This window comes from Solea senegalensis, linkage group LG11 (genome assembly GCF_019176455.1).
Source record: "Solea senegalensis isolate Sse05_10M linkage group LG11, IFAPA_SoseM_1, whole genome shotgun sequence".
Lineage (NCBI taxonomy): Eukaryota > Metazoa > Chordata > Actinopteri > Pleuronectiformes > Soleidae > Solea > Solea senegalensis.
In genome coordinates this window covers 18,343,732-18,365,475 of record NC_058031.1, presented here as the reverse complement: position 1 = coordinate 18,365,475, position 21,744 = coordinate 18,343,732, and the positions used below count along the sequence as shown (strand labels likewise).

The 21,744-nt window shown below is 39.0% G+C and overlaps 1 protein-coding gene across 2 annotated transcripts in view; it reads left to right on the top strand.

Annotated features, from left to right (window-relative positions):
- The first annotated feature begins 2,479 nt into the window (after window positions 1–2,479).
- Window positions 2,480–21,744, top strand: part of mtor (mechanistic target of rapamycin kinase) — a 75,500-nt gene continuing 56,235 nt past the window's right edge. For both annotated transcript variants that reach the window (XM_044037502.1, XM_044037501.1), the window contains exons 1-22: window positions 2,480–2,628; window positions 3,083–3,225; window positions 3,706–3,814; window positions 3,990–4,222; window positions 4,707–4,907; window positions 5,030–5,164; window positions 5,238–5,513; window positions 5,776–5,884; window positions 6,183–6,366; window positions 6,951–7,079; window positions 7,255–7,499; window positions 8,100–8,309; window positions 8,540–8,745; window positions 9,091–9,213; window positions 9,456–9,539; window positions 9,739–9,831; window positions 10,275–10,409; window positions 11,081–11,210; window positions 15,756–16,006; window positions 16,115–16,201; window positions 17,649–17,816; window positions 21,379–21,491. In XM_044037502.1, coding sequence (XP_043893437.1) covers window positions 3,097–3,225; window positions 3,706–3,814; window positions 3,990–4,222; window positions 4,707–4,907; window positions 5,030–5,164; window positions 5,238–5,513; window positions 5,776–5,884; window positions 6,183–6,366; window positions 6,951–7,079; window positions 7,255–7,499; window positions 8,100–8,309; window positions 8,540–8,745; window positions 9,091–9,213; window positions 9,456–9,539; window positions 9,739–9,831; window positions 10,275–10,409; window positions 11,081–11,210; window positions 15,756–16,006; window positions 16,115–16,201; window positions 17,649–17,816; window positions 21,379–21,491 — 3,350 coding nt within the window. In that variant the 5' untranslated portion in view covers window positions 2,480–2,628; window positions 3,083–3,096. The remainder of the gene's footprint in view (window positions 2,629–3,082; window positions 3,226–3,705; window positions 3,815–3,989; window positions 4,223–4,706; window positions 4,908–5,029; window positions 5,165–5,237; window positions 5,514–5,775; window positions 5,885–6,182; window positions 6,367–6,950; window positions 7,080–7,254; window positions 7,500–8,099; window positions 8,310–8,539; window positions 8,746–9,090; window positions 9,214–9,455; window positions 9,540–9,738; window positions 9,832–10,274; window positions 10,410–11,080; window positions 11,211–15,755; window positions 16,007–16,114; window positions 16,202–17,648; window positions 17,817–21,378; window positions 21,492–21,744) is intronic.

Below are 21,744 nucleotides of genomic sequence, written 5' to 3'. Positions count from 1 at the left end.
ATTCTTTGTTCATATTTTCTACAGGTAAAATGGTGAAAAGCTTTTCCTTCCTCTGTGAAACAACACATTCATTCTTTGTGTTGACAGTCAAAGACATAATGCATTCCCTAGCCCCTTACCCTAACCTTAATCATCACAACTAAATGCCTAACACTAACCTAAACCTAATTCTAACCCTAACCCCAAAACCAAGTCTAACCCCCCCTCCCAAAATAAAAACTAAAAACCATTAAAGTTGTGTGGAGTAGGTTTGTTTAACAATTGGTCCTATTTAAGACACGTCCACACACACACATGCAGCATTTTAAGTGAGGACATAATCCATTCCCCAGCCCCTTACCGTAACCTTAATTAAATATAGCTTGTTTAGTAATTACAATTTTCCACATGTTATTATTTACTTAATTCGTGATTGAATTTTATTTCTTTGTTTTTGGTATTTATAGATTCACTATGCGTCATAAATATGCATATAATTTAATTGTGAGCTTTTCATCATTCCATATCAAAACAAGCACTTTACTTGAAATATCATTACGAATAACTCCTATAATATCATGATGGAATATTGTGTTATAACAGAACAGATGTTTTCTTCTTTGTACTTTTACAGAGTTGTTGTACTTTTAGGGATATGAAAAGCTCATGGTCAGATGCTGTGGGTATTAATTGGGAAGATTTCTGATTTATAAAACATTTATGTTTCACCATCACCTCTTGTCCAGTGTCACTTGGGATTCGCTCCAGCTCCCACCCTGACCCTCAAGGGATAAGCAGTAGTTAACAGGCGGATGAAGGGAAGATTCAGAGAAAGGCCTGTTGGTACTTGGTCTGCTCAGCGGATCAGTCGACATCTGGAATCACGGTTGATTAGGTGGCTGGACCAGCTCCTCCAAACAAATGAGAATATCCTTGTAAGTTGTCAAAGGCAATGGTAAAAGATCAGTGACATAGGTTTAATCACTCATTAACATCATACCCTATAACAACTCCATCTGTCTTTGTCCATCCTGGAGTTAAACTAACCATGGCAGCATGAAAAACAGACCCTAGCCTGAGAACCACTGATATACCTGAGTCATTAAAAGAGAGAGAAAAGATCCACCAAACCATGACCATGATTTAATGATGGTAGACATGTAAAAGAACATAATAATTATAGTTCAGTGATGTTGAAAATATGTTTGACATTTATGTTCCCATTAGCTATGACTGGTTAATAAGAGGGTACACGTCTAATCGGTGTGTTGCACTGTGGTAAATGTCACAGGTTCAACATAGAGCTTCAAAAAGTCAAGATACTGTATGTTCCTTTCAGTGAAAGCAGGTTGTTTACATGGACAATGTCTCCCCCCTGAGGCTGAAATGTAAATGCACTGTGGAAACTAAAAAAACTCAGCCACACATAGATGCAAGTATGCAAGCCTATATTTGAGTCACTATAACGTTATCTAATGCCAGTTTCATGTAAATGCACATGCTGTGAAATTTAACAGTTGCAAAAAAACCTTCTTTTTCTTAATCTTATTAATTTGTCATTACTTGAAATCTGAATGTTGACAATTTTTTTATGTAACTGGAAAGGGAATATGTTGTCTTTATCTGGAGGGAATTAATTGTACATGAGAATAAAACAATTGACTAGATTATGTCCTCTGTCTCTCATTTTTACTAAATGTGAATTATGGAGAGTGCCTCATCTAATTATTGTTTTTTTTTAAAATTCCATCTCTTTAAATATAATCTCATTATGATGATGTATGGTATTTTGATCCTTTGTTTTGATCCTTTGTAGCTGAGATTGGCACAGCACCCCCCGCGACCCTCTGGTGGAGGATAAAGCGGGTAGATGATGACTGACTGACTGACAGTTGCTACGAAGCAGACAATTAGATATCATAGATATTGTATCTTTGCAGGAAAAGTGAAGATGTGAGGATGTATTATTAAAAATATATAATGTGGCTCAAAGGCATTTAAATGTCTCAGTTAGCCATGTCAACATCATTCAATTCAAATAACTTTACTTTTCCATTTTAAACTTCATTTCTGTGAAAGCATCAGTGTACTATATATAATCCACACTGTAACCTTAATCTATTGGTTATATACTTCTAAGTCGCCTTGGACAAAAGTGACTAAATGTAAATGAAATGTAATTATTACACACACCACATATACATCTCAATATAAAAATAGAACAATAATAGTCCTAAAAAGTGGTAGTGGTCTATTATTGTTGCTTATGTCATCTTTATGCTCAGCATAAATAGAAACTTTATAAATACTAAAAGTGTACAAATGTAATAAAATATAGCCAGTTCATATTCAAGCAACTCTGATTGTGGAACGACAACGGAAGACCCGCCTTTTTCCGCTTCTTATTGGTTCAATTTTAGAAATGGACATTGGTGATTGGTCAATACCGGCGAAGAACACCAAGGTAAACCAATCAGAGACAGTCGAAGGGCGGGGCTTGTTCTGCCTGGGTAGGGAAAACCCTGGAGTAACTGAGCTGAATGATATCCTAGCTAACTAAACTAACCTTGTAGTAAACTTGTAGGCTTACAATGAGAGATATTCTGCAAAAGTCGAGTAACGATTAAGTGGCACATATAAGATCACTACGTAAGTGGTAGAAAAAGTGACTTACATTGTTTTGCTATGGGTTTGTAAGTAGCTTAACATTAGCATTAGCTAACGTTAGCTAAACAAAACAAGCATGATGCGTTCATGAGGCTTCGAGTTAACCTGGCTGTATCTGACCTAACTCACTTTGGCATGTCGGGATTACACTAATATATACTGTAGGCAACGATGTGTTTCCAGTTAAATGTAATGTTTCTCTGTTGCATGACGATTAGTTGCAACAAAGGGAATTTTATTACTGCTGGCTAACTAGACGCTTTAGCTAGCTATATCACCAGCTAAGTACAACAACATTAACTTTGTGTACATGTCCTCTCTTAAAAACATGGTGTTTATAAATGGTGCTCCGATGCGTATGTGTTGCCTTTGTCTCGGCTATTCAGAATGCTGTTCTGAAAGTATGACTGTCTCCTATTCATTTGTCACCTTGAAGAAACGGCCGTCCAAATGGTGATCATGTCAGGCACAGCCACTGTGCTGCAGCAGTTTGTCAGTGGGCTGAAAAGTCGAAATGAAGACACCAGAGCAAAATCTGCCAAAGATCTGCAGCACTATGTGACCACAGAGCTCAGAGAGGTAACAGCAAACATAAACATGCATGTAATAGCAATTTGTCATGATTATGTGTGGGAATCACTGGGTATATCACAATACAATATGCAATACATCGTCCACGATGCCAATAAGATCACCATACAATGATTCTGTGATAACCAGTATATTGCAAGACAATCATTTAGCGATACATCATGATATATTTCTAACTGAAGAAAACAAAATGCCTGTGAAAAGTTTGATTAACGATTATTGTATTGCACAAGGATGGATGATAATATATCTCCAAATTGATATTTTGACCTACCCTTAGTCATGATGAGGAAGGCTGTTGTTTCTATAAGAGCTTCAGGTTATATGGCTTGGATGTAATACAATGTAATGTGCAGATATGGTTGCCTTCATGAAAAACAAGGTGTTTAAAAAGTTTTTGAACACCTTGTTTTTTAGTTTGTGTATTTTTCCCCCCTCTTTCTGATTTTGATTTTGTTGTCTTCACAGTTGAGCCAAGATGAGGCCACTACATTCTATGATGAGTTAAACCACCACATATTTGAACTGGTATCCAGTTCTGATGTCAATGAGAAAAAAGGAGGCATTCTAGCTATTGGTAAGACACGCTCATGGGCATAGCTAGTTTTAAAGTTTATTAAATAAAGGATGTTAGATTGGAATCATTTGAATCATGTATATTAGATGAAACAGGTTAAAATAGTACACATTGTGTAGGTGTTCAACAATAAGTCTTCCTCTTTTGGCTTCTCCCTGACTTTATTTTTTTACAGTAAGTCTGATTGGAGTTGAGGGAGGCAATGCCACCAGGATCAGCCGTTTTGCCAACTACCTGCGCAACCTGCTCCCCTCCAGTGACCCGGTGGTTATGGAAATGGCCTCTAAAGCCATGGGTCACCTGTCGATGGCTGGGGACACCTTTACTGCTGAATATGTGGAGTTTGAGGTGAAAAGGGCCCTGGAGTGGTTGGGAGCAGACAGGAATGAAGGCAGACGTCATGCTGCAGTAAGTGACCTGCAGGCAAATATTTGTTGCTGAAATAACCCTTGTTCTTCTTGGTGTATGTGAGCTGGAGATAAGAGCAGACTGGTTACTTCCTGTTGTGACCTGTCAAAATGTTTGTGATAAAAAGGCCCATTGAGAGTACACTACCTGGTATGTTGAAACTAAATGTGGAAATGACAAGTTTACAGTTGACATTTGTGGAAATAATTGTATAAATCTCACACAACCAGTCAAACATATTATATCGAGTTAGAAACAGTTGTAGGAGGCAAAAACTGAATTTTAAGGTGGAGTCTAGTTATAACAAATACGAAAAATTGTGAATGTCTTGCTTACTGATAAAATACAGCAGTCAACACCAATTTGATTCCCGGTTGCAGATGATTTTAAATCTTAGTGTTGAAATATATAAACCTGTTTTAGATGATAACTTGCCAGTCTCTTATAATGATGTCTACTACTAAACGGTTTCTGTCTATTCCAGGTGTTGGTGTTGAGGGAACTGGCTGTCAGTGCACCTACCTTCTTCTTTCAGCAAGTGCAGCCCTTCTTTGATAATATTTTTTATGCAGTATGGGATCCCAAGCAAGCCATAAGAGAAGGTGCTGTGTCTGCCCTACGAGCCTGTCTCATCCTCACAACGCAGAGGGAGACCAAGGAAATGCAGAAACCGCAGTGGTACAAAGTAAGACATTTCACTGTATACTGGACAAAGCCCTTTTTTTCCAAAGAAAGAATCTTCTCAGTGCACTTTGTATCTATCAGGGGGAAAACATCTTCTCTTTGTAACTGTCGTTTTTGTACCAGCAAACCTTTGAGGAAGCAGAAAAGGGCTTTGATGAGACTTTAGCCAAAGAAAAAGGTATGAATCGAGATGACAGGGTCCATGGTGCTCTTCTGATTCTGAATGAGCTGGTTCGCATCAGCAGTATGGAAGGAGAGGTGAGTCCTGATCTCACAGGAACATTCTTAAATCCAATAGCAAAACTCTTATGGTCTTATGGTTTTATGACAGCGCATGCGTGAGGAGATGGAGGAGATCACGCAGCAGCAGCTGGTTCACGATAAGTATTGCAAGGAGCTCATGGGATTTGGAGCCAAACCCCGCCACATCACACCCTTCACTAGTTTCCAGTCGGTGCAGCCACAACAGTCAAATGCCCTTCTGGGCTTGTTGGGTTACAGCACACCTCAGGGTTTCCTTAGTTTTGGAGCAACACCGGTACCTGCTAAGAACTCTCTGGTGGAGAGCAGATACTGCCGGGAGCTGATGGAAGATCGATTTGACCAGGTAGATTGGAATTCTTACACATTTGTCAATTGATAAATATAGATATACGTTAGATTCTGTGCAGGGGTTAACTCACTTTGACAGTAAAGATGATCAGAATAAGTTTGTTGAGGAAGAAATGTTTTTTGCAAGGATTTCTTTCATTGCAATGGGCTTAAAAGTTCAAGAACTGTGCGTCACAATAAGAACAACACAGTGTCAGTGATATTTTGAGTATCAGATAAATCTTAGTCTACAAACTTTTATTATGATCATTATCCAGGTGTGTCGGTGGGTGCTGAAATACAGGACCAGTAAAAACCCTCTCATCCAGATGACCATCCTCAACCTCCTTCCACGCTTGGCTGCTTTCCAGCCACATACCTTTACAGGTGGGACTTATTCAGTTTGAATGTCATCCAAATTCCAGTGGAATCCATCTTTAATACTGTAATATACAGCTTTGTTTTCCACATTTCTTTCTATTAATATACCTGCTGCTTAGAGAGAAGACATCATAAGAAATCATCATGTTCGCTTTGGTCTCCTCTGTGTTGATATCAGTGGGCTTTGATGTAATAAATTGCTTGCAATTTCCTCTAGTCAGTTGATATATGTGTTGTAGACTATATAAAGCTCGACATCTGTCTTTAATAATTTGCACTGCGTTCTTTTTCATCCACCACCCAGACCAGTACCTGTCAGACACTATGGGCTACCTGCTGGGCTGTTTGAAGAAGGAGAAAGAGAGAACAGCAGCTTTCCAGGCACTGGGGCTGTTGGTAGTTGCTGTCAGGGCAGAAATTCAGCCATACCTCTCAAAGATCCTTGAGATCATCAAGGCTGCTCTGCCACCAAAAGACTTTGCACACAAGTCAGTAAAAAAAAAAAAGTTTTCGATTCTTCTTTTTAGTTGTCAGTGTGTTTTTAATAATTCTTTACTGTGTCTTAAACGATTCCCTATGACAACTTGACAACTACCACACAGTATTCTCATGTGTGCCTGAGGTGAACAGCGTTCTGAAATGAAACATTGGTACAAAACACTAAGTTAAAGATATTTTACGTGTTTGAGATGTAAAGAAGACATTACTTTTAATGTTATGAAACTTTGGCAATACAAATTTGACTGTTGCTGACCTCTGTAATATATATACAAATGCTAAACATTTTATAGATGCAAAAGTTATGTCATAATTTATTGTTCACTGCTTTGTTATTATTCATTAGTTTTGTATTTTTGAGTAGTATGAGGGTGGATGAGATCCTTCTACCATTTGGTTTAAATTCTTAAACCAAATGGTAATTTAATGTTGACTTTGATACAAATAAAAACAAGTTTACCTTTGATATTTTAGGCAGTATTTGCTCTGTTGATTGATCAGTTTAGTGTGGGATACTGTGCATGAAATCAAAAGATACTTGTCATTATAGTGTGTTGTTTTACATTGGTTGCAGGAGACAGAAGACCATGCAGGTGGATGCCACAGTCTTCACTTGTATCAGCATGCTTTCCAGAGCCATGGGTCCCAGCATCCAACCAGACATCAAGGAGCTGCTGGAGCCTATGCTGGCTGTGGGCCTCAGGTAGGACAGAAGAGTATTAACTATGCTAAATAATTCAACTGTCATGGTTTTATCAATGCCTGGGTTGTGCATTGGGGGCTTAGTTTATGCATAAAGATTTAAAACCAGACTCTGTCATATTGATTTACTTTATAACAATTACTAGGTGACTAAGTTTTATCTGTGGTTCATCTAGTCCTGCACTGACGGCAGTCCTTTATGACCTGAGCCGTCAAATCCCCCAGCTGAAGAAGGACATTCAAGATGGTCTGTTAAAGATGCTTTCCTTAGTGTTGATGCACAAGCCGCTGCGTCATCCTGGTATGCCCAAAGGTCTGGCTCACCAGCTGGCCTCACCAAGCCTCACAAACATCCCAGAGGCAAGCGATGTCGGCAGCATCACACTGGCTCTGCGCACTCTTGGAAGCTTTGAATTTGAAGGTAAGAACTTTGAATTCAATTTTAGAATTTTCTTGGGTGTAAAGCAGGACTTGGTTCTTTTTTCTATTATTTTTATTAATCACATGAAGATATATTGAAAAGAGTAAAACACACGAACAAATCAGAGGTGTAATCTAAAATTTACAGTATTCAATTTTTGGTAGTACAAAATCACAAACAAGTGATGAACTTAATGTATTGAAAAGTTGAATGACAGATAGAAAGTGTTTTCTTTTAAATGGCAGTCATAAACAGTCGGGTATCACATTGGACATTAACAATGGGAATGACTTAAATGTCTACTGTCTACTCCTGTAAAAATAGCTGCATTAATTGTTGGTTGTGTCCTGTGTGGACCCATGAGGCTTTGTACAATATATCACTGAATCAGAATACTTTTGCTACCAATTGTTCTTATTATTGGTTTTAACTAAACACTCTTGATTACTCAAAAGCAGGTAAGTCATTGCTTACTGTTATACACACATACCAACAGAAATACAACAAACACACCTATCCTCTGTGATTGTCTGTATTACTGTATTTTGTTGCCAAATCTCACAGATTCCCCATCATTGTAACGATTGTTTCCGTCACCAGGTCACTCTCTCACCCAGTTTGTGCGTCATTGTGCTGACCACTTTCTGAACAGCGAACATAAGGAAATCCGCATGGAAGCGGCTCGGACCTGCTCACGCCTTCTCACGCCCTCCATCCACCTCATCAGTGGCCATGTTGTCAGCCAGACAGCCGTGCAAGTGGTTGCAGATGTACTCAGCAAATTGCTAGTTGTCGGAATCACTGACCCAGGTAACGCATGAAAGAAGAAAAAAGCAGAAAAGGAAAGGAGCAGAAGGGCCATCATTTGAAAATAATTTGTTATGGTGGTTGGAAGTAAGAAATCAGTGTAGTCAGAAGTGGAAATGAATAATACTAATTGCATTCATCGCTAAAATGATGATGATGATGATGATGATAATAATGGCAATAAGAGGCAACAAGAGAGTTGTATTTTTTTTGTTTGTTTCTGTTTTGGGCAGATCCAGACATACGATACTGTGTGCTGGCTTCACTTGATGAGCGTTTTGACACTCACCTCGCCCAGGCTGAAAATTTGCAGGCGCTGTTTGTCGCACTGAACGATGAAGTGTTTGAGATCAGAGAGCTGGCCATCTGCACGATCGGACGCCTCAGCAGCATGAACCCTGCCTTTGTCATGCCCTTCCTACGCAAGATGCTCATCCAGGTAGGAAGTGGCACATGATGAGTTCTTGAATGATTTAATGTTCTTGAATGTCCTGCATGGATCGTGTTTTAACATGCTTGGAGGGAAATAGTTGTTATGTTGCTACCTCCGAACCACAAGAGGGCAGAATAGGCCACAGTTATTTACAGCTGAAGAGTACTGTTTACTCATATTTAAGTTCAAATATAGGACCGCGGAAAAATGGTGTAAAATAGAGTTGTGACACAGATCCAACCACTGTCACACCAACATGTACAGTATGAATTATTAACCTCATTAAGATTTATTCTAGATGGAGAGAAACACATGTATTATGCTTAACTTTGGTTTGAAATGTTGTTGCAGATCTTGACTGAGTTGGAGCACAGTGGTGTCGGCAGGAACAAGGAGCAGAGTGCTCGTATGCTTGGTCATCTGGTCTCCAATGCCCCCCGCCTCATACGGCCATATATGGAGCCCATCCTCAAGGTACAACTCTGTTAGTTCTTCATTGTAAAGGTGTATTCATTTAAACCAGGGTGTCTCTTCAGATGGGCATTTGTACTAAGTGCACTTTCCTTGAATTGATAAAAGCTGAATTTCCTTACAACCCAATTTCCTTGAGCTTATGCAAAGAACTTCCATATATTTTCTGTTTATCTCAATGTGAAACATAAAGGTATCACTTAGGTTCAACAGGTGAAGTATTTCTTACAATTTTACTCTGACAGGCTCTCATCCTGAAACTGAAAGACCCAGACCCCAACCCTGGAGTGGTCATCAGTGTCCTTGCCACCATTGGCGAGTTGGCTCAGGTAAAAAAAAATTTTAAATTCTACATTGGGGACTTCTGATTGATCACACAATATTTCTAGTTATTTCAGCGTAAGTCATTGTCTAAAGCAATAATTCATTACTTTTAAGGTTTTAAACGACTGACAGATGATTTATAAAGAATTGGACATAATGAGATATGTCCAGGTTTGATTGGTTCCTCTGTGCTTCTTCTGCCAGGTGAGTGGCCTGGAGATGAGGAAGTGGATGGATGAACTTTTTCCAATCATCATGGACATGCTGCAAGATTCTTCCTCATTGGCCAAGCGACAGGTATGTGAAGAAAATGAATGTCTGTGCCGTCTGGTTCTGATATCTTTAACTTATTTCTCCTCAACACTTTTCCAGATTCTGAATGGCATTTATTTTAGTGGACACAGCAAAGACACGTTTACTGTAGTAAACGCGACATAATTCTATTCCTGGAAACCTATTATCTTAGTCAGAAAGTCAGAAAGCATTGTGTTTCTGGTATTTCCCATTTACAGGATTGTGTCACGGAAAAGTATCACATTTATACTACTGCAGTATGATTGTGGCTGGACTATAAGAGACTGAACTCTAAGTAGTGTATGATAAAATCAAAATAAAATCACTTTTATGGTATTGCTTATTGAATGGGAACAACATATATTGTGAAGAAAAGTTAAACACTATTTGCCATTATTCCATCAAATCACATTATTCATAGAAACCTTCCTCTTGCTTTCCTCCAGGTGGCGCTGTGGACACTGGGTCAGCAGGTGGCTAGTACAGGCTATGTTGTGGAGCCGTACCGCAAGTACCCTTCTCTTCTGGAGGTGCTGCTTAACTTCCTTAAGACGGAACAAAACCAGGGCATCAGGAGAGAGGTTTGCATCTGCGCCTCTGCCTTCACTTTCCCCACAGAGTCTTTGAAGAAGGGTGAAACCAACACCGTCAGCCATAGTGACTCAGTATGAGGCCACGAACCCTTCCTATCAACATCAGTGGTGATTGCTCTAAGACAGCAAGGGAAGCTCAGCTACCTCTAAAATGTCGTCAAATATGTACTCTGTTGTATTTACATTTTAATTCGACATGATGATTGGAGGAACTGTCTGAAAGGTGGAACCAGTTTCTTATTGACAGCGTTGCAGATAGCTGGCCATTGTGTGTAATTTGGTTGGCGATATAGACCATTTTCATTACGCTGTAAATAAAAACACTATAATCGCATTTCATAGTTTTACATAGTTATCGCGTTTCCTTGTTTTAGTTTATGTAATAATTTATGTATAAATAAGATCATCAACCACCACTGATCAACATATACTCACCAAACAAAGATTCATGTATAAGGTTTGACGAGTTAAATATAAGGAAATCAAGACATAGAATATGAGCCCATGCACATATTCCATGTTGTTATGGGAAAGTTTTATCTTCAGCTGTGATGTACAGAAAGTGAATAAAAAAACATGTCCATGCATATGGATATATGGATATCTCCTGCAGAGATTAGGAACTGTACGTAAGTGTACGTTTGTTGCATCTCCAACAGGCTATCCGTGTTCTGGGTCTCCTTGGAGCGCTGGACCCATACAAGCACAAGGTTAACATTGGGATGATTGACCAGTCGCGTGATGCCTCTGCTGTCAGTCTCTCTGAGTCCAAGTCCAGTCAAGACTCAGGTAGGCGGGTGATCACCATCACTAATTAGTTTTTGAACAGTGATTTCTCACCAGGAGTCAGACTTTGCATTAATTTAACACTCAATTTGTATTATTCAAAGTTGCTGCATTATTATGTTCTCAGTGCAACAGCTGGAAAGTCTCACAGTAAGGATCTTGGGGCTGCAAATTTACTATTTGTGTGTCTTTGTGAGCACTGGTGAAAAGATTTGTTAATAGAGGACTTAGTATTATTGTGTCCTTGGACTACTTACACTCACCACGGTGGAATTTCTGATGAGTCTTCAGGCAGCCAGATTTTAAGTGGAAAGCAAACCACAAGGCAGAGGTATCAGTGTTTTGAATAATTCCAGTTATCATTTTTGCATTTACTTGCGATGTTTCCACTAAAGAATGGACTTCTGTCTACAACCATGACAGTCTCCAAACCACTTCTAAACTAGAAACAAATACAGGGTGTCTCTAAAATTTAATAGCAACACTCCAGACAGGAAGTGGACAAATCTGGCAGTAGGAAGCATTGACAATAGAGCGCTTTTTAAAGATGGACTGTCCGGTAACTTTTGATAGTAATGTTTTAAACGCCAAAAACGTATCAGGGGAAAGTTTTAATGTTCGAAGATTTATGTAAATGTATTTCAGAAAGTTGGTGTGTTGAATGCCTTTTCTTTTTCATGCTTATGAAAGACTTGCAGCCGATGTGTCATGGAAAGTTCACAGATGATGATATTCTTTACACGATGTCATTTTAGTGGTAAAATATGGATATGAATCCATTTGTATGGCTGTGATCTTCCCATGTTGCTTGTCGAAACATGAATACGTTCACAGAATCCCCTCGGTTTGTTGCAAATGTACGCCGTGGAAAGTGTTGCGGGTAAAACAATTTGAGATCTACAGTTTTTCTTTGATCAGAACATAATTACTCTACACAGAAACTCAATACATCAATTATTGGACTTGATGTAGCTGGTTAATGTAAACCAATGAAATCCTGCCTGGTCAAAAACACTTTTGATTATCATTTACTGTTAGGTGGTTATTCATTTCATAAATCTATAGCTCATTATTAATGGGTTTTTCAGAGGTCCTGACACCGCTATTGGAAAGTCAACAGCAACTTAAACCTTGGGTTAGTCATTTGTGGGATCCTTCATTCTTTAGGATTTAATTTCTGTCTTGTGTCTGATCTACATCCAGCTTAATCCCCAGAATGAAGCTCTGTCAGTTGAGGAGAAATAGAGCCCCCTCACATCTTTCAAAGTGGAGATATTTAATTTAACTTGACTGACTTTAGACAGACTCAAATCCTCAGTTATATATATTGCTTGTAAATGTTTTGAATTTTTTTGAGTCATTTCCTTTTTTGTGGGAATATTGACAACCTATCGTAAATTATTATTGGCTCAGCTGAGTCATTCATTTTCCTCATTCTGTCAAAGTCTGTTGTGTCATTACATTTGTTGTCATAATCAATCAGAGGAAAGAATGAAATGGATCTGACAGAACAGAACCACTGAGACTTTTACCTCTACAGTGTCTGTATGGAAAGATAAACTCAACTCCAAATACTGTCATTACTTACTAGGTTTTATATTTGTGTCATATTCTTTCCCCATCAGTCTTTCTGCTGTGCTGACTTCCATTAGAATAACTCTTGGATACCAACGGATAAAAAGACATTTGGATGTTTGTACTTGGCCCTTACTGTGAGCAAGGGTAGCGAGAGAGGTTACATTGAAAGGAACAACTTACTGATGAGTTAGCTCTTTTTATACTGACTTTTAACTCACACTTTGTACTGTGGTACTGACTAGTTGTGGGAAAACACATCATACAAATTTGGATTCATCCTCCGTTGACTGAATGTTGACTGAGTTTTTTTTAATATCTTATCATGGATGGAAACTTTTGAGCAGCTTGTCATCTGCCATCATTCTTTGGGGTTGTTGAAAATTCATATTAATGACAATGAAAATGCTCAAATATCTGTCTTCATGTGAATTGTGTATGGGGAAATGCAGCTCTCTACTCGTCAGTTCCAGTCATATGTCTCAGTGTGTGACCTTGGACAGTACGGTAATAGCTTTACCAGTTTGTTCTCCAAGTAAATGGACTGTGACCAGAACTGGAGGCTGTATATCTGTTGGCAGATTTGTCAGAGTCTGTATGTCTGGAGTGCGAGCATCTCTGGCAGCACGTATTTCGTTATGTGGGAGGTCACTGGCTAAGCCCATCTTCTCACCTGACTTCAAACAAAACCAATCACGTCACAACAGAATATTAGGGTCATAAAACTGAGGAAATGATGTGTTTCCCTTCTTAGTACTTCCCCCCCCTCCCTATCTGAAGCCCGAGTTACTACAGTACTGCTTCCTCAGTTGCTGCCGGTTTGTGGGCTTTAACGTTAACAGATGTGTTGCCATCTATCATTGTCATTAATCCAGATAGACGGTGAAGACTGGAATAAAAACAATTAAAGAGAAAAGGCTACCCTCACTCACCTCTATCCTTCTTTTTAATCTGTTATGTCTACTGTCCAGTCTGAAGGGAGAAAACTGGAGCAGCTGAAACTGTACTCCTGCAAAAGTCCAGTGAAACACTGGATACCAGACATCTGTAATCCCAGATGACTTGTAAAAATCAGCCCTGCAAAGAAAAATATGGACAGACTGACCCCTCATAGAAAACATTAGTAAAACTGCTTATTTAACAATGAAATGTGCACTGCAGACATTGACAAAAAGACAACCAATGTTGCTTGGTTCATTTTAAGTAAGAAGAAATAATATATGGTTTATAAATCTGAGCATGACTGCCAAAACCCTTGTGGCTCCATAGGTTTCTAGAGTTCATGAAGTGATTTCTGAAGTAGTGTTTTACAGATGGCTGCAATCACAAAAATATCTTAAGCTTCAGGTCAAAATTGAGATTTATCAGGCACCCAGAACAAAATGGCACCATTTAAAAGAAAATGAAGGGGTTGCGTTAGCTTTTGCTTCAGATTCTCGTGTGAAGATAAAATACGACCCAGAAACGCTTACTAAAGTTGTAAATCAATGAAATGTCTGAACATATCAGGCACCAAAACTCTCCACAGGTTTTATGACGAGAGCTATGCTTTCATTTTGACAATTCTGGACAAAAATGTTCTCTCTTGACCTGCGTCAGGGTGGATCCTCGAAGTAGTGGTTAATATTGGCTGAGTTTGAAAATGTACTTGGTTGACAGATCATCAGGGTCTTCACAGTATCAACGCAACAATTTCTTAGAATGGTCTGAGGTGGCAGAATTTATTCCACACAATGCTGATGGTCTGAAGTCAGACTTGGCACCTAGATCACAAAAACACAAGTGTTTGACCTGTTGTTTGGTGGAGGGGTTTAAACAAAACCTGATACAGAGACGGAGCGTTAAAAAAGTGCTGTAATGAAAAAAAAATGAAGAAAAAGGCTATCCTTGCTTTAATTTGTTTGCCATGTTATAGTGGAAGTTTGTGCCAGAACTAACAAGCAGCCTGCAGCAACAAGGCAACAATAAGACTCTTCTCTCCTATCAGTCCATTGTAGTTGTCAGACTTAATAGCCAGCACCAGAAGCATTTTCAGCTGTATTTATTGTGGAGAGGAGGTGCTGATTTGGACATAAAGAGGGGTTAGTCTGGGATGCTATAAATCACTGTTAATGTAAGGCTTGAACACTGCAGAATTATTGCCTGGCTAATGTTTTTGGAGAGTCATGACGACTGCACAGCCTTCAGTCCCTACATATTCACAAGGGCTGGGCAAATGAGGTTATAGCTGGAATACGATTTATTGTTATAAAATAGGCTCCCATACTCATGATGGTATGATCACATATGTGGAAAAACAGACGTAGTTTAAATGGACAACTTTTATTCTTGGGAATTGAGCTGTGGGCGTTCTTTACTGTTCAACTATAGCATATTCTGCTTACTGGTACTAGTGCTGCATTCATGTGGTAAATTAATAAAGTAATAAAAGGTCATGTGTATTCTAACATAGCAGTCACACAGGGCCAGAAGAAGACTGTGTTTTAGTAATTAAATGTATGTTTTAGGGTTATTTTACATCTGAAATGCATAGTAAAGAGAAGGGAACCCCCTCATCATTTTTATTAGTTAAAAAAACAGACCCTTGTTAAAGTATTTCACTACTTCTCTGATGTATATGATGACAAAATAACAGAGTTGGTCAATCAATTAGTGGTTGATTGCACTTTTATGAAGTACTTAAATGGTACAATTGCGTCTGGGAGTGCCTTGTGATCAGCACAGTTGTATAACCTTTGAAGATGTAGAATTTGGAGGAAAGAAAGCTAATACGTTAATTGAGCACATGAGTAGTCTTTGTAACAAGAGGCCTTTCTCAGCTAATGGGCAAAGGAGAAAGTATTTTGGAAACCACTGGCTTTCTCATTGGTTTATTGTACACCATATAATGAACCCATTAATTATCTGCTGTTTCAAATGTTGAATGATCAGCAAAAACCAAAATTGAACTGCTCTATTTGCATATCCTTCCAGCGGATTACAGCACCAGCGAGATGCTCGTGAACATGGGCAACCTGCCCCTGGATGAGTTTTATCCAGCTGTGGCAGTTGTCACTCTAATGCGCATCCTGAGAGACCCGTCACTCTCCAACCACCATACTATGGTTGTCCAGGCTGTCACCTTCATATTTAAGTCTCTTGGCCTCAAGTGTGTCCAGTTCCTGCCCCAGGTCATGCCCACTTTCCTCAATGTCATCCGAGTCTGTGATGCCAGTATTAGAGAGGTAAGCGGCACTCCAGAATAAGAGGGAGCAGGCTGTCTGGTTGATTTGTCATATGTTTACTTTCTCGCTCTCTCTGTCTTTGTCTCTCCTGCGTGTGTTGTCCTGCAGTTCCTTTTCCAACAGATGGGAATGGTGGTGTGCTTTGTAAAGATCCACATACGCCCCTACATGGATGACATCTTCACCCTCATCAGAGTGAGTAACTGTCAGGAAGAACAAAAAACAATAAACAAACCTTCCTTCCTCCCTCCTCCAAATCCCCAAACACTAATTGTCCTGGCTCTTGTGAGTCACTGGCAAACAGCTGCAAACTCTTCAGTTGTGCTCTCCACTTCTCTCATTAGGCTTAATTTGTTCAGTGCCCCTGGATGAAGGCCTGACTCCATGCCACACAGCAACACATGTCATGTGTGGTGTGCTACTTGACTGTCAAGATTAAAGAGACGGCAGGACTTTATATTTGGATAGTATTCTTTAGTTATTTTTAGTGGTGCTTACTAAGAATTACACTTTTAACACATCTTTGTACCACGTAATCATATAATAAGGCACAAAAATCTCATGATTGTCCCCTTAAATCTGAAGGCAACACTGTTATTGGCTCTGTTGCAGTGGTGGTAAGTCTTCCAGGAGAAACTGAGAGAACTGGACTAATTCACCTCAAGTCTGTCTGAGTTAATAAATGGCGAGTGAAACAAAGAGTCTATTCATTTTTGCTCCAGATCAGCTCCTGCATCCAGATGAGGGGGCTGGAATAGCCATTCAGGATGTACACTCACTTGCACTCGTGTCAGCTGCCACGGGGAGAGAAAGCAGGAAGTTGGGGGCTGGTTCAAACCTCTGGTCACCGACAAAACACCTCTACCAGATCTCACAGCTGAGGCCCATTGACTGATTGACGTATTTCATGACTTCCAGTCCTCCACCTTAAATCCAATTGTTATCTCCAATCCAAACAGTGGCCATGTCTACATTTTCCAAAACAGTTAGGAGCCACACAGAGAAGCGATGTCAGACAGGGTTGACAGGAAATTGAACCCATTCCTTGGTATCGATTATTTAGACGCTGCGTCTGTGGCAGAATTAACAGGAAAAGAAGAGGAAAATCTTTCTCTCTCACACTCACCTCGGTAATGGAAACACATTTTGACTTAGTTTGTCAGACCAGCACTGAACTTAAGCTCTATATCACGCAAGGTGGATGAGGTAGTACTTTGGAGGTAGCCTCTTAATTTTATAAAAGTTCAAAAGCAAAAATTGCTCTTGGGTTAATGTACTCTTTTCTCCATTTAATCAGGCATGTCTGTGTATTTACTTTGGAGGTATTAGTTTTGTGTAATTTTCAGTTGATGCACTTTCTTTTAGAACGATCTGGGTAATTCTCTACATTGACAAATAAAGTGGTAAACCATTTATCTAGAAGTGAAATCAAAGCTTAGAAAACTGAAAACCAGTGTCTGGTCCGTGGGATAATGATCAGAAATTCATGATCTCAACACCTGCATCGTACATTTGCTGCAAATTCCTACGGCTTTCTTGGCTTTACAACAGCAACAGAGATGATTTTTTTGTTGATGAATATCGGAAGATCAATACTTCGTGTGATGAATTAATAGCAACGTTTTAATTTTCTGTGCTACAGGAGTACTGGACACCAAACAACCCCATGCAGAACACCATCATCCTCCTGATTGAGCAGATTGTGGTAGCACTGGGTGGAGAGTTCAAGCTCTATCTTCCACAGCTTATCCCTCACATGTTGCGTGTCTTCATGCATGACAACAGCACTGGACGCAGTGTTACCATCAAGGTGAGTGAAAGATAGTGCAGTTAAATGATAGTGTTTATAAGGCCTTAAACGTCTTATCTTTTAGTCTCGTACAAAGTCAGGAGGCTCTTAGTTTCAGACTTGAAAGAGGTAACATTTTCATCTTTACATGTACATTATTGCATCTCAAATCTATATCACTATAATACTAACTGGTTGAGCCTTAAACTGCTCGGGGTCCCCTACAGTTGGTAAACAGTATTGTTTGTTACAACTGCGGTAAAATATGTCATAGTAACATGTACATTTGTCTGAAGCAGGACTTCTAATGTACAAACAACCATGTCTACAGACCAGATACAGTAGCCTATGTTATAACATTGTATACAGATGTGATGCATTGTTTAATTTTTCAAGAAATGAAGACTAACCCAGAAAAAGAAAGAAAGTGCTTTAGTTTGCTGAGCTTGTGTTTTCAACACGGTTAATATAACCGTTTGCCCATTGTATGCACATTATTTGAATCTCACTGGATTTATATACGAAATGGATGAGAGGATAAGATGACTTCAGTAACACAGCACACAACAAGCTCAAACACACTAGATCTAGATTATAAGCAACATATTTACACTTACTACAAATGTTGAAATTGAATTATTTCATTGAGAAAATCTGTAGACTAAACTGCATCTGAAAAAGGAAACTAAAATTATACAAATACGGAGAATTTAAATAATGGAAATTCAACAAAGATGTTTCTGAAATAAATTTAGAATGAAATTTTTTCCAATGGTGAAATAGTTTATGCTGTCATGAGAGCTGCTCACACAGCAGAGCAGCTATAAAAAAATAAAGAGTAAGATTCAATGTACTTGCAAAAACAGAACAAATGGCATAGGCTTTAGCATCACCATTGAGCTCCCACTGTGTTTACTTTTAATAACACATTTGCTGGATATTATATTATGTTCCTTGCCTTTGGGAAAAGCAATGTTTTCCATTTGTCACTCTCACTTTCTTAGTGTTGTCTTTTGCATGATATAAATGGTGGCTGTAAATCAACCCATATTTCCAACTCTCTCTGTCTAATTAATACTTTGCTTAAATATGTTTAATGTCGCGTTGAGAAAGACACATGGTGGCCCAAGGCCACTCCCAAGGCTACCACACTGACACATTTTCCGCACTATTCCTGAATTTTCAAACCTTGAAAACTGAGACCTTTAACGATGCTGCTGGAAACGATGACTCAGACATCACATTTGCTTGCTTGTCACACTCCTATCATGTGACCCTTTGCAGACAAAAAAACAAATGGCATCAGCCTCAGCCACCAGTGGGAATGCAATATGGATAATGAATTACAAGCGTTGGTAATTCTTTCTGTCAGTTACAGTTTTACCATGCTGTTGGGCCAATCTGATACAAAGTTAAAATGATCATGTGGATGGAAATTGTTTTAATTTGAAAAGCTTTTAAAATGGAAACTTGTACCAATTTGGACATAGCCTAACTCCCTCTTTTAGAAATAAGGGTAGGGATATGTGAAGACATGGTTATTTTCCTCAGGGTTTCCACTGATCATCTTGGTGTTAAAATACAGTGAAGTTAAAATAAATAGTCTAATATTATAACAGCTATGGTTATATCTTGTCTCTAGGAATCACTTCTGTAACAGCGTTAAAAATAGTGTTGTGTTTTTTAAATCCCCTCTTTCTGTAACTGCCCACTATTCATCAGCTTGATATTTATCAGGAGACGTCGATTGGTAAAGCAGACAGCTTTTCTCTAGATTTTTTCTAGTTGACTCAACATTTCAAAAGAATAAATTAAATGGCATGGGTTACTGACAGTAAAGTGATTGATAAAACACTGTAAAAGTGGCACATTTGTGTTGTTATGCAACCACACCAGACAGTGTCAAGTATGCAAGACAAATTTAAGTCCAACGTGACCTAAATAACCCAACTGCTAAAACCTTATTAAGAATTACACTAAAGAAAGAACACTCATTTTTAACATGTGCATGTGATGTTATTTTCCAAATACGTTTAAATGAGACATACTACGACACACATACAGTTAAATGCATGTAACAGCATGATTCCTAATGGTGTGTCTTGTTCAAGATTATTTTTTATTTTCTTAGAGTAGAGTTGATCACTCGGCTCATTTTGTGTCATAAATCTGGTGGAAAAAGTGCAGTAATTAGACTGAAAATGTCATCTCTCACATGCCATTTATTTGAGTAGATAATTTCATTTTACCAGCACTACCAATGGGAGTGAGCTCAGGAGCATAGTCCACATTTGACTTATTGTGGCACTATTTTCTGCTCATGGTTTTCATCAATATTCATCCAGACCCTTCAGGTCGTAATACAGCAGTTCAAAGACACTATAGACATGTATGTAACACACTCTCCTGTTTCAGCCGCTACTGCCAATAGTTGTCAGGCTTTTCCTTCAAATCCTAAATCATGCTTTGAGTAAAGACCACAAAAACTATTATAAGGAGCACTGTCATCTATGACTCTCTCCTTTGGAGCAATTTTGACTCAGAATCTGCAGTATTAGATAACCCAGAGGCCCACTGTCTGGATAGTCTATAACTGGGTCTGCAGTCTAATCTGAGGTGCAGGATGGGGGTCATGGAAAGGGAGAGTTGAGAATCGGGTTACCTTCTAGTCCAAACTAGAAGAAAAGAAAAACATACCTCCATCATTTATGGGGCTGTTCCCTCCAGCCTCCACTACCCCACAGCACATATGTACACTTGTACACCTCCACCTCGGCTTCCTGCTGTCTCGCCGTGTGCAATTTCGACATGTGGTTGGAGGTACTGGGGAAAGTGTAGAAGCGGATATACTGTAGTGTGTGATGAGGCCTGGGATGTGTTTGTTGGCTGCAACAGACGTAATCCTTTTGGACCACCATCTATCTACAAACACTGTTCACACATTGTGCACACATGACAGAATGACCATTAGGCCAAACTACTGAGAGCTTTTCAAAAAACAACCACAACGCTAATGATGACATGTTGTGGACAACACTCAAAACACCCATTACTCCCTGCTGATATGTCCATGAATTCAAAAATGTTATAGATTGTGGTCACTTGATTGTTTCGAAAAGCCTGTGCCAACATCAGACTTGATGGCACAGGAATTTGTGTCACACTTAAACACCACTTAAATGCCAATTTTGGTGCTAGGGGTTTCTCTCTCAGTCAAATGACAGGTTCACGTTCTGTTGAAGTGACCGATCCTCTCTGTCTTTTTTCCGTAGTTGCTTTGCATTACACCTTTTTTAAAAATTTTTTTTACAACAATCAGCTTTTTTTTTTAAGTATGGCCGACGCCATAATAAACGATCTGCACATTTACTTACTCTAGGAAAGTTCTGTGTACTTCAGAACTTTCCTAGAGGGCTGGCATGTACAAACTGCCAGTACATTTCTACAAGACAATACAACCTGGCTTTGCCTTTCAAAGTCCTGAATTAAACCATTTAGCCTCAGCAACAAACTCATTTAAATGAACCGCTAATATTAATTGTTGAGAGAAGTAAGATTGAGCACTGTGTGCTTTCTTTTGCAGCTGCTGAACGCTATCCAACTTTTTGGTGCCAACTTGGATGACTACCTCCACTTGCTGCTGCCTCCCATTGTCAAGCTATTTGATGCCCCTGATGTTCCTTTGCAGGCCCGCAAGTCAGTACTGCTGTAGTTGTACTTGGAGTAGCAGTTAATATTTCAATTTCAGTCATTATACAGTGTGACTACATGATTGCAAAAATACTGTCTTTGTTATAAAAAAATCAAGTTGTATTAAATCACCATTTTGAAATACTTCAATATGTCATATTTCTTAATGGTGATTTTAGTAGTCCTTCAGAGCGCACCATATTTTTTTGTCTCTGCTTTAAAAGTTTAAGTGAAGCTCTAAGCATTTTCTGTTTTTCAT